This window comes from Bombina bombina, chromosome 4, assembly GCF_027579735.1.
Source record: "Bombina bombina isolate aBomBom1 chromosome 4, aBomBom1.pri, whole genome shotgun sequence".
NCBI classification, from domain to species: domain Eukaryota; kingdom Metazoa; phylum Chordata; class Amphibia; order Anura; family Bombinatoridae; genus Bombina; species Bombina bombina.
Window position 1 is genome coordinate 559351042 of NC_069502.1, and position 12838 is coordinate 559363879.

Below are 12838 nucleotides of genomic sequence, written 5' to 3' on the forward strand. Positions count from 1 at the left end.
ACGGGTCGAGGTCAAAGGATCCTCAGGCTGTTCTGGCAGTTCCTTTGACTTTCGGTCTTTTATATGTGTTCCCTCTGTTTGCTCTTCTTCCTTGGGTCCCTTCCTTCATCCAAATCTTGTTTCTCTAAAGCTGACTGCTTGGAGATTGAACGCTTGATTCTTTCTAAGCGTGCTTTTTCTGAGTCAGTCATTGAGACTATGATTCAGGCTCGTAAGCCTGTGACTATGAAGATTTGGCGTACATATTTGTATTTGTGTGAATCCTGTCTTTTCTCCAGGAGGGTTTGGAGAAAGGGTTTTCTGCTAGTACCCTGAAGGGTCAAATTTCTGCTTTATCTATTTTATTGCACAAGCGCCTGGCGGATGTGCCAGATGCCTTGGGTTTTCTTCCCAAGGTTGTTTCTGATAAGAATATTGATCAATTGATAGTTTCTTCTTTGTGTCATAATCCTTCTTCTCATAAGGAGCGTTTGTTTCACAACCTGGATGTGATTTGTGCATTGAAATATTATTTGCAGGCGACTAAGGATTTTCGCCAGTCTTCTACTTTATTTGTTGTCTTTTTCTGGGAAATGTAAGGGTAAGAAAGCTACGGCTACTTGTCTTTCTTCTTGGTTAAGGAGCGTTATTCGCTTGGCATATGAGACTGCTGGTCAGCAGCCTCCTGAGAAAATCACGGCTCATTCCACGAGGGCTGTTTCATCTTCTTGGGCTTTTAAAAATGGAGCTTCTGTAGATCAGCTTTGCAAGGCTGCGACTTGGTCATCTTTGCATACTTTTTCTAAATTTTAAAAATGTGATACTTTTGTTTTAGCAGAGGCTTATTTTAGGAGAATGGTTCTTCAAGCCGTGGTGCCTTCTGTTTAGGTTAACTGTCTTGTTCCTCTCTTATCCGTGTCCTCTAGCTTGGGTATTGGTTCCCAATAGTAATTAAGATGATCCGTGGACTCAGTGTCATTAGAAAGAAAACATAATTTATTCTTACCTGATAATTTTTTTTTTCGTGACATGGTGAGTCCACGGCCCGCCCTGTTTTTCAGACCGTTTGCTTTTCTATAAACTTCAGGCACCTCTGCACCTTGGGTTACTTCCTTTCTCCTTTCCCTTTCGTCGAATGACTGGGGACTGTGGGTAGGGGGAGTGGTATTTAACAGCTTTTGCTGATCAGGAGTGATATTCCCAACAGTATTTAAGATGATCCGTGGACTCACCGTTTCAAGAAAGAAATACATTTATTTCTTGTTAAATAGTAATTAAAGGTAAGCTCAGGAGCATGCACATGTTCTTAGCCATCTGGCAGCAGAGGTTGCAACAATGTTTATATTATACATATAAAAGCTGCTGCCATAGACTGCTAAAGACACTCTATGGCAGCAGAGTTTTCAACAATGTTTCAAGCAGTGTTATACATAGTTGCAAACACTGCTGCCTGATAGCTAAGGACACGGGCACACTCCTGTGCTTACATAGAATTGCTGTTTAACAAAGAATACTAAGAGAACTAAGCAAAATTGATAATAGAAGTAAATTGTAAAGTTGTTTAAAAGTGCTTGTTCTATCTGAATCATGAACATGAAATTTTGACTTTACTGTCCTTTTAACAAAAAGGTTTTAAGTTCGATACAGAAACCGCATTTCCAGAGATTCATATGCAGAAGTCCTCTAAACTGGTATCTATTACATTTCAGTAAGCAAGTGGAAAATATGTCTGCTTTCTTAATCCTAGTGGCTTAAATTCAGTAGTATATGGATTATACTTTTTGTATTATATATGATTTGTTTAAGACACAATAGCAGCGAGTACTCAGATTTCTTAATCTTTTCCCATTTAAAGATTTGCAAATACAGTCAACTGTAAGATTTCCTTATTTTTTATGTTTTGTTGAAAGCTCAGATTACAAACATTACAGGTATGAATCTTGAGTTCAGCAGTGGGTCAAGCAGCCAGTTTTATTAGAACCTGATGTTTGATTCAAGATTTTAGAATTAAATAATCAGAGTACATCTTTTTTTTGTAGACATTAATGGAAATGAAAGAAACAAGAAGATCAAAGAAATTAACTAGGTTTGAGTCCATCCGTCTCGAAGTTGTGGACTTTATAGATAGTCTTGTAAGGTATGTGGTTTGTAAACTGTTTCCATCTTAATGGGAGGAGAGTCCACTGCTTCATTCATTACTTGTGAGAAATACAGAACCTGGCCACCAGGAGGAGGCAAAGACACCCCAGCCAAAGGCTTAAATACCTCCCCCACTCCCCTCATCCCCCAGTCATTCTTTGCCTTTTGTAACAGGAGGTTGGCAGAGAAGTGTCGGAAAAATTCGGAGTAGTCTCTTATGGAGGGTAGTACTCTTCGCAATGTGACTGGAGTTTTAAGTACTCCTGTCAGCCTCTCAGTGAGAGCATTGGTGAAAGTTAGAGTCCAGAGATGCAGGGAGTGTTGGCTCTGCAAAACCATCCCGACTCAGATTAACAGCTTCATAAGCAATCAGCGTTGACGAGTTTCACTGCCTGCTTTCTGCTCTCAAGTCCATGTCAGGAGCGATGCTACTAACCTGTCACACTTCAAAGGCCGCGTTCCTGTTCCACGGCATAGATTCTGGTAAGATCGTTTAATTTTTTTTTATACATGTATGATAACGCTAGAAGACAGGGTCACAGTGCAACTACTTTGTATAGAATCAAGGGTTAATATCTCCTGAAGGGGATTATTGATCAGGGGGGAATAATATTATATGTTTATTTGATTTTTTGCTGCTTTCTGTGTGAGATGTTATGGGCTCATAGGCTGTTATGCAATATACAGGTGTCACTTTCACTTTGAGAGCCATGCAGCTTACAAGTTTGGCGCGCTTTTTCTCATAGCAGGGACGGTCCTGCATTGTGCACCATATGATTCCTTCCTGATTGGGTATCTATCAGAGAGGAGTCCTAACTCTCTGTACTGTCTGGGTCATGGGGGGTGGTGAGTGCCACAGACATTGGTATATAAAGGTGCAGTGTTTTTGAATAAAATGTTTTATTTTTATAGTTCTCCGGTTATTGCACTAGCGATGGAGGATTCTGTTCTTAGAGGGCACGCGCTCTATTCCTAAAGAGTAATTCCTGTTTATGATGTGAGGAGGCCTTAGTACCGCCCCCTCAATTATGTTCCATATGCCATGATAATGTGATATCAAACATATTTGATATTACTGAGCCGTCCTCCTCTGAGGAGTTGTCGTCCAGTGAGGTGCGTACCCTACATGCTTATCTCTCTACACATGCAGTTTCCCATAGCATTGCTGATCCTCCATCTGGAGGGGGCTATTTTTTCACCAGACGTTAATACGCAGCTCAGACGGTGGTGTCTGCGACCTTTAATGCTTTACCTCGCTCTGCTAAGCGCAAGCGAAAGGTTACATATTGCACTCCTTCCCAGAGTACATCAGATACTTTTATTGGATTTAACTGATAGGGTTATCAAAAGATGAAGTTCTTTCTGAGACTTCAGAGTATGAACATTCTGGGTCGGAGTCTGCTGCCTCTAAACCTCCGGCTGTGGAGGAACCAGACTTTACTTTTAAGAATTTGCACTTTCTTCTAAAGGAAGTTTTCTGACAAATTCAGTGGTTCCAGAGGCCAAATTGCCTGAGGGACCTTTAATTCCTAAATTTTATAGAGTTTGAGGACAGGGTAGTACCTTATATTTCCCTGCTCCTGTTAGATGGCGAACATTATTAAGAATGAATGGGACTGGATTGTTCCTCTCTTCTCCCTTTAACAACTCTTTCCCGTCCTGGACTCTCAATGGAGTTGCTATCTTCACCCTTGCTAAACGTATTACTATCTCGTTTGAGTATAGCTGTTTGCTTTAAGAGCCCATGGATAAAGGATGGAAACTCTGTTAAGAAAGTTGTTTTCAACATACAGGATATTTGTTTCAACCGGAGGTGGCCGTTGCTGGTGTAACTACCTTCTGGTGTGACTGATTGATCGGGGTGGAGAGGTCCTCTTGACGTTAATCAGAAGGATTTATGGCCTTGAGGGTTACTAATTCTTTTATCTGTGATGCTATTAGACAGATTATTCGCCTAAATGCTAAGGCTTCAGCCTTTTCTGTTCAGGCCTGTCAGGCTCTGGCTGAAGTCATGGTCTGCGCATATGACTTCTAAGTCTAGACTACTTTCCCTCCCCTTTAAGGGAATGATTTTGTTTGGTCCAGGCCTGGACTCAATTATCTTCACGGTCACAGGGGGCAAGGGTGCCCTTCTACCGCAAGAGAATATGAACAAGTCTAAGGGACAATTTTCGTTCTGTTAAAAGCCCCATGTCAAGCAGTCCTCAGCTAAGCCTGAGCAAACCAGAGCTCTTGGAAGCCGGCTCAGGTCCTGAATAAAGTAGAGCAAGAAGCCCGCTGAGTCTGTTGGCATGAACTGTGGGGAGCGAACTGTCGTTTTTTCCAGTCGCTTGGTTCAGGGACATGCAGGATCCATGGGTCCCTGGAGGTCATAGCCCCTCAGGGTCACAAGATAAGGTTTCAAGTCTCAGCCACCCAAGGGCAGTTCCTTCTCTCTCCTGTCTTCCTGACCAGAAAAGAGGGGAAGCCTTTTTTGGGGTGGGTATGGAATCTGTACTCTGAGGAGTTATTGTCCCGGGTACCTATCACAGTGAGAGGGTTTGGGGATACTATTCAAACCTTTTTATGGTCCCAAAGAAGGAGGAAAACTTTCCGTCCGATTTGGATCTGAAGTGCTTAACAAGATTTTAAATGCTCCCCTCGTTCAAGAGGGAGACAATAGGTCCATTCTTCCCCTCGTTTGAGAACGGCAGTTCATGACAACGATAGATCTGAAGGATGCTCCCTTCATGTACAAATCCACAAGGACCACTTCCAGTACTTAGGGTTTTCGTTCCCTGGACCAGTTTATTGATCTTCTGTTTGGCTAGCTGGTATAGTGGTGAGCATAACTGCCTTCTAAGTAGTTGACCTGGGTTTGATTCCCGGCAACGCAGCATTCTCCAAGAAGTTTTTCGAGAGGGGACCATTCGGAATCTCTCCTCTGTCTTACTTCGATCCCATGGATGGAAGATAAATCTAGAGATAGTTCACTTGTATCGAGTACCAGGGTGAATTCCCCGGGTACATATAATAGGTCTCCATAGACATGAGAATTTTTGTAACAGACCAGAGACGTTGCAGGCTAGCTTGAACATGTCTTGCCCTCAGACCCTCCTTAAGGCCATAATGTGGCTTGGTGTATGGAGGTGATTGGTCTCATGGTGGTCCAGTATGGACATAATTTCCTTTGCTAGGTTTCACCTCAGACTGTTGCAACTGGGCATGCTGAAGCAGTGTAACGGCGATCATTTGGATCTGTCTCCACAGATTTCTCTGGACAACAGATCGAGAGAATCGCTCTCTGGTGTTTTTGACTGGATCACTTGTCCCAAGGGATGTCCGTCTCAAGACCATCGTGGGTGATTGTGACTAAGTTTACGAGTCTGTCAGGATGGGAAGCTGTTTGGGGTGCCAGGAAGATCCAGGGCCTATGGACTCAGGAGAAAAAGCTCCTTCCCTTTCGCATTTTGGATCTTCGGGCAATATACAATGCTCTGAAGGCTTGGCCTCTGCTGGGTTCGTCCCAGTTTATCAGACAATATATACTCGGTGGCTTACATCAACCATCAGGGGGGAATGAGAAGTTCCCTAGCTATGAGGGAAGTATCTCTGATCTGGATGTGGGCGGAGACCCTCATTTGTTCGCTGTCAGCAATCCACATTCCGTGTGTGGAAGCGGAATTTTTCCTCAGCAGACAATACTTTAATCCGGGGGATTAGTATCTCCATCCTTAGTGTTTGTGGAGATTTGCGAGAGGAAGATCTTATGACGTCACAATACCAAGTTACCAAGATATGGTCAAGGTACAGGGATCCTCAGGCGGAGCTAACAGCTGCATTAGCGGGGCCTTGGAGGTTTGATCTAATTATCTTTTACGGCCGTTTGCCACTACTTACTAGTGTAGTGGCTCGAATCAAGCAGGCGTCATTGATACTGATTGCTCCATCTTGGCTGCGAAGGATAGGGTTTGCAGGCTAGTGGGGATGTCGTTATCTCCTCCGAGGAAGTAACCTTGTTGCACAGATCTGCTGACCAAGGTCTCTTTGTTCATCTATGTCTAGATCTCTGAGGCTGACTGCGTAGGAGTTTGAACGCTTAGTCCTAGCCAAGAGAGGGTTTACTGAGAGTGTTATTTTTACTCTCTTTCAAGCTCGTAGCTGGTTGCTCATCGCATCTGTCATAAGGTGTGGAGGACTACTTATTCTGTTCTCCAGGATGAACTGGAGAAGGGCTTTCTGCATGTCCCCTGAGGGGGACATATTTTGGCCCTGTCTGTGTTACTGCACAAGAGGTTCACTGAGCTTCCTGATGTGCAGTCACTTGTTAAGGCTCTGCTAGGCTCAGACCTGTGTTTAGATCTATTGCTCCTCCTTGGAGTTTAAATCTTGTTTTTTTAGGTTTGCACAGGCTCGGTTGGAGCCTATGCATGAAGTAGACATTAAATTGTCTTGGAAGGTTCCTTTTCTACGGGCTATTGCTTCTGTGCGCAGAGTATCTGATTTCTGCCTTGCAATGCGTCTCTCCTTATCTGGCTTTCAATGCCGATTAAGGCTGTTTTACAAACCAAGTTAGGTTTTCAATGCAATTCTGGATGTGGTTTGTGCCTTGAAGTCAGGACTACTTAGGAATTAGACAAACTTCTTTCTCTGTTTTGTTCTCTTTCCTGGAAGCGTGGGGGTCAGAGGGCTCTTCGACTTCCTTATCTTTTTGGCTGAGGAGTGTCCTCTGTTTCGCATTGAGACAGCGGGACATAAGCCTCCTCTGAGGATTACGGCTCATTCAACTAGAGCTGTGGCCTCTTCTTGGGCCTTTAAGAACTAGGCTTCTATGGAGCAGATTTGTAAGGCGGCTACTTGGTCCTCTTTACATGCTTTTGCAACTTTTAACAAATTTGATGTTTTGCTTCAGCGGAAGCAGCTTTTGGGAAAAAAGTTCTGCAGCTGTGGTGCCCTCGGTATAGGGTCCGCTTCCTTTTACACTCCTGTTTTTTTTCATTCAGTGTCCTCTAGAGCTTGGGTATTTCTTCCCACAAGTAATGAATGAAAGCAGTGGGACTCTCCTACCATTTAGATGGAAAACATAAATTATGCTTACCTGATAATTTAATTTCCATCTGTGGGAGGAGAGTCCACTGCTCCCGCCCGTTTCTCCGGGGGGCGGACCTAAATTTAATATTATCTTCTGGCACCATTTATACCCTGATATTCTCCTACTGTTCCTTGTTCCCTTGGTAGAATGACTGGGGGATAAGGGGAGTAGGGGAGGTATTTAAGCCTTTGGCCTGAGTGTCTTTGCCTCCTCCTGGTGGCCAGGTTTCCTAATTCCCAAAAGTAATGAATGAAGCAGTGGACTCTCCTCCCACAGATGGAAATTAAATTATCAGGTAAACATAATTTATGTTTTTTGAAAACACTTCCTATTATTGCATTTGCTACATTTATAGCATGGTGTCTTATATTGCTGTCTTTTTCTGATGCGCTCCCACTCGATTTAGCTGTCCTGATTTCTCACTCCCAATCTTGCTCTTCTGCTTTCATGCTCGCTCTCCTCTCTGCCACTGTCGCTCGCTCTCTTCTGCCTCATTAAGTTAAGCCAATTCATTTTCTTGTTTTTCCCTAAGAAATTATAAGATTTGTTTCAGAAAAAGGACTGTGTATATGTATGTATGTGTATATATATATATATATATATATATATATATATATATATATATATATATATATTTCTTTCATGTAATTAGCAAGAGTCCATGAGCTAGTGACGTATGGGATATACATTCCTACCAGGAGGGGCAAAGTTTCCCAAACCTCAAAATACACCCCTCACCACACCCACAAATCAGTTTTACAAACTTTGCCTCCTATGGAGGTGGTGAAGTAAGTTTGTGCTAGATTCTACGTTGATATGCGCTCCGCAGCAGGTTGGAGCCCGGTTTTCCTCTCAGCGTGCAGTGAATGTCAGAGGGATGTGAGGAGAGTATTGCCTATTTGAATTCAATGATCTCCTTCTACGGGGTCTATTTCATAGGTTCTCTGAATATCGGTCGTAGAGATTCATCTCTTACCTCCCTTTTCAGATCGACGATATACTTCTTATATATATATACATTACCTCTGCTGATTTTCGTTTCAGTACTGGTTTGGCTTTCTACAAACATGTAGATGAGTGGTCCTGGGGTAAGTAAGTCTTATTTTCTGTGACACTCTAAAGCTATGGTTGGGGCACTTTTTTATAAAGTTCTAAATATATGTATTCAAACATTTATTTGCCTTGACTCAGAATGTTCAACTTTCCTTTTTTTCAGACAGTCAGTTTCATATTTGGGATAAATGCATTTGAATCAATCATTTTTTCTTACCTTAAAAAATTTGACTTTTTCCCTGTGGGCTGTTAGGCTCGCGGGGGCTGAAAAATGCTTCATTTTATTGCGTCATTTTTGGCGCGGACTTTTTTGGCGCTAAAAAAATCTTTTCTGTTTCCGGCGTCATACGTGTCGCCGGAAGTTGCGTCATTTTTTGACGTTCTTTTGCGCCAAAGATGTCGGCGTTCCGGATGTGGCGTCATTTTTTGGCGCCAAAAGCATTTAGGCGCCAAATAATGTGGGCGTCTTATTTGGCGCTAAAAAAATATGGGCGTCGCTTTGTCTCCACATTATTTAAGTCTCATTTTTCATTGCTTCTGGTTGCTAGAAGCTTGTTCTTTGGCATTTTTTTCCCATTCCTGAAACTGTCATTTAAGGAATTTGATCAATTTGCTTTATATGTTGTTTTTTTCTCTTACATATTGCAAGATGTCTCACGTTGCATCTGAGTCAGAAGATACTTCAGGAAAATCGCTGCCTGGTGCTGGAACTACCAAAGCTAAGTGTATCTGCTGTAAACTTTTGGTAGCTGTTCCTCCAGCTGTTGTTTGTATTAAATGTCATGACAAACTTGTTAATGCAGAAAATATTTCCTTTAGTAAAGTACCATTACCTGTTGCAGTTCCATCAACATCTAATGTTCAGAATGTTCCTGATAACATAAGAGATTTTGTTTCTGAATCCATTAAGAAGGCTATGTCTGTTATTCCTCCTTCTAGTAAACATAAAAAGTCTTTTAAAACTTCTCTTTATCCAGATGAATTTTTAAATGAACATCATCATTCTGATTCTAATGATTCTTCTGGTTCAGAGGATTCTGCCTCAGAGGTTGATGCTGATAAATCTTCATATTTATTTAAAATGGAATTTATACGTTCTTTACTTAAAGAAGTCCTAATTGCTTTAGAAATTGAGGATTCTGGTCCTCTTTAACTAAATCTAAACGTTTAGACAAGGTCTTTAAATCTCCTGTAGTCATTCCAGAAGTTTTTCCTGTTCCTGGTGCTATTTCTGACGTAATTTCCAAGGAATGGAATAATTTGGGTAATTCATTTACTCCTTCTAAACGTTGTAAGCAATTATATCCTGTGCTGTCCGACAGATTAGAGTTTTGGGACAAAATCCCTAAAGTTGATGGGGCTATCTCTACCCTTGCTAAGCATACTACTATTCCTACGGCAGATGGTACTTCCTTTAAGGATCCTTTAGATAGGAAAATTGAATCCTTTCTAAGGAAAGCTTTTTTGTGTTCAGGTAATCTTCTTAGACCTGCTATATCTTTGGCGGATGTTGCTGCAGCTTCAACTTTTTGGTTGGAAACTTTAGCGCAACAAGTAACAGATCATGATTCTCATAACATTATTATTCTTCTTCAACATGCTAATAATTTTATCTGTGATGCCATTTTTGATATTATCAGAGTTGATGTCAGGTTTATGTCTCTAGCTATTTTAGCTAGAAGAGCTTTATGGCTTAAAACTTGGAATGCTGATATGTCTTCTAATCGACTCTACTTTCCCTTTCTTTCCAGGGTAATAAATTATTTGGTTCTCAGTTGGATTCTATTATCTCAACTGTTACTGGTGGGAAAGGAACTTTTTTACCACAGGATAAAAAATCTAAGGGTTAAAACAGGGCTAATAATCGTTTTCGTTCCTTTCGTTTCAACAAAGAACAAAAGCCTGATCCTTCATCCTCAGGAGCAGTTTCAGTTTGGAAACCATCTCCAGTCTGGAATAAATCCAAGCCTTCTAGAAAAGCAAAGGCAGCTTCTAAGTCCACATGAAGGTGCGGCCCTCATTCCAGCTCAGCTGGTAGGGGGTAGATTATGTTTTTTCAAAGAAATTTGGATCAATTCTGTTCACAATCTTTGGATTCAGAACATTGTTTCAGAAGGGTACAGAATTGGTTTCAAGATAAGACCTCCTGCAAAGAGATTTTTTCTTTCCCGTGTCCCAGTAAAACCAGCGAAAGCTCAAGCATTTCTGAAATGTGTTTCAGATCTAGAGTTGGCTGGAGTAATTATGCCAGTTCCAGTTCTGGAACAGGGGCTGGGGTTTTATTCGAATCTCTTCATTGTACCAAAGAAGGAGAATTCCTTCAGACCAGTTCTGGATCTAAAAATATTGAATCGTTATGTAAGGATACCAACATTCAAAATGGTAACTATAAGGACTATCCTGCCTTTTGTTCAGCAAGGGCATTATATGTCTACAATAGATTTACAGGATGCATATCTGCATATTCCGATTCATCCAGCTCACTATCAGTTTCTGAGATTTTCTTTCCTGGACAAGCATTACCAGTTTGTGGCTCTGCCGTTTGGCCTAGCAACAGCTCCCAAGAATTTTTACAAAGGTTCTCGTGTGCTCTTCTGTCTGTAATCAGAGAACAGGGTATTGTGGTATTTCCTTATTTGGACGATATCTTGGTACTTGCTCAGTCTTCACATTTAGCAGAATCTCATACAAATCGACTTGTGTTGTTTCTTCAAGATCATGGTTGGAGGATCAATTCACTAAAAAGTTCATTGATTCCTCAGACAAAGGTACCTTTTTGGGTTTCCAGATAGATTCAGTGTCCATGACTCTGTCTTTGACAGACAGGAGACGTCCTAAAATTGATTTCAGCTTGTCGAAACCTTCAGTCACAATCATTCCCTTCGGTAGCCTTATGCATGGAAATTCTAGGTCTTATGACTGCTGCATCGGACGCGATCCCCTTTGCTCGTTTTCACATGCGACCTCTTCAGCTCTGTATGCTGAACCAATGGTGCAGGGATTACACAAAGATATCTCAATTAATATCCTTAAAACCGATTGTACGACACTCTCTGACGTGGTGGACAGATCACCATCGTTTAGTTCAGGGGGCTTCTTTTGTTCCTCCGACCTGGACTGTAATTTCAACAGATGCAAGTCTTACAGGTTGGGGAGCTGTGTGGGGATCTCTGACGGCACAAGGGGTTTGGGAATCTCAGGAGGTGAGATTACCGATCAATATTTTGGAACTCCGTGCAATTTTCAGAGCTCTTCAGTCCTGGCCTCTTCTGAAGAGAGAGTCGTTCATTTGTTTTCAGACAAACAATGTCACAACTGTGGCATACATCAATCATCAAGGAGGGACTCACAGTCCTCTGGCTATGAAAGAAGTATCTCGAATTCTGGTTTGGGCGGAATCCAGCTCCTGTCTAATCTCTGCGGTTCATATCCCAGGTATAGACAATTGGGAAGCGGATTATCTCAGTCGCCAAACGTTGCATCCCGGGGCGAATGGTCTCTTCACCCAGAGGTATTTCTTCAGATTGTTCAAATGTGGGAACTTCCAGAAATAGATCTGATGGCTTCTCATCTAAACAAGAAACTTCCCAGGTATCTGTCCAGATCCCGGGATCCTCAGGCGGAGGCAGTGGATGCATTATCACTTCCTTGGAAGTATCATCCTGCCTATATCTTTCCCGCCTCCTAGTTCTTCTTCCAAGAGTAATCTCCAAGATTCTGAAGGAATGCTCGTTTGTTCTGCTGGTAGCTCCAGCATGGCCTCACAGGTTTTGGTATGCGGATCTTGTCTGGATGGCTTCTTGCCAGCCGTGGACTCTTCCGTTAAGACCAGACCTTCTGTCGCAAGGTCCTTTAAAGGTATGGAGATTGAACGCTTGATTCTTGGTCAAAGAGGTTTCTCTGACTCTGTGATTAATACTATGTTACAGGCTCGTAAATCTGTTTCTAGAGAAATATATTATAGAGTCTGGAAGACTTATATTTCTTGGTGTCTTTCTCATCATTTTTTCTTGGCATTCTTTTAGAATTCCGAGAATTTTGCAGTTTCTTCAGGATGGTTTGGATAAAGGTTTGTCTGCAAGTTCCTTGAAAGGACAAATCTCTGCTCTTTCTGTTCTTTTTCACAGAAAGATTGCTAATCTTCCTGATATTCATTGTTTTGTACAAGCCTTGGTTCGTATAAAACCTGTCATATAAGTCAATTTCTCCTCCTTGAAGTTTGAATTTGGTTCTGGGGGCTCTTCAAGCTCCTCCTTTTGAACCTATGCATTCATTGGACATTAAATTACTTTCTTGGAAAGTTTTGTTCCTTTTGGCCATCTCTTCTGCCAGAAGAGTCTCTGAATTGTCTGCTCTTTCTTGTGAGTCTCCTTTTCTGATTTTTCATCAGGATAAGGCGGTGTTGCGAACTTCTTTTCAATTTTTACCTAAGGTTGTGAATTCCAACAACATTAGTAGAGAAATTGTGGTTCTTTCATTATGTCCTAATCCTAAGAATTCTAAGGAGAAATCATTGCATTCTTTGGATGTTGTTAGAGCTTTGAAATATTATGTTGAAGCTACTAAGTCTTTCCGAAAGACTTCTAGTCTATTTGT

General features: G+C 41.7%; 1 protein-coding gene across 2 annotated transcripts in view; it reads left to right on the forward strand.

Moving 5' to 3' along the window:
• The window catches only part of ORC3 (origin recognition complex subunit 3), a 194925-nt gene that overhangs the window by 127358 nt on the left and 54729 nt on the right, over nucleotides 1-12838 (forward strand). For both annotated transcript variants that reach the window (XM_053710528.1, XM_053710529.1), the window contains exon 17: nucleotides 2019-2116. In XM_053710528.1, coding sequence (XP_053566503.1) covers nucleotides 2019-2116 — 98 coding nt within the window. The remainder of the gene's footprint in view (nucleotides 1-2018; nucleotides 2117-12838) is intronic.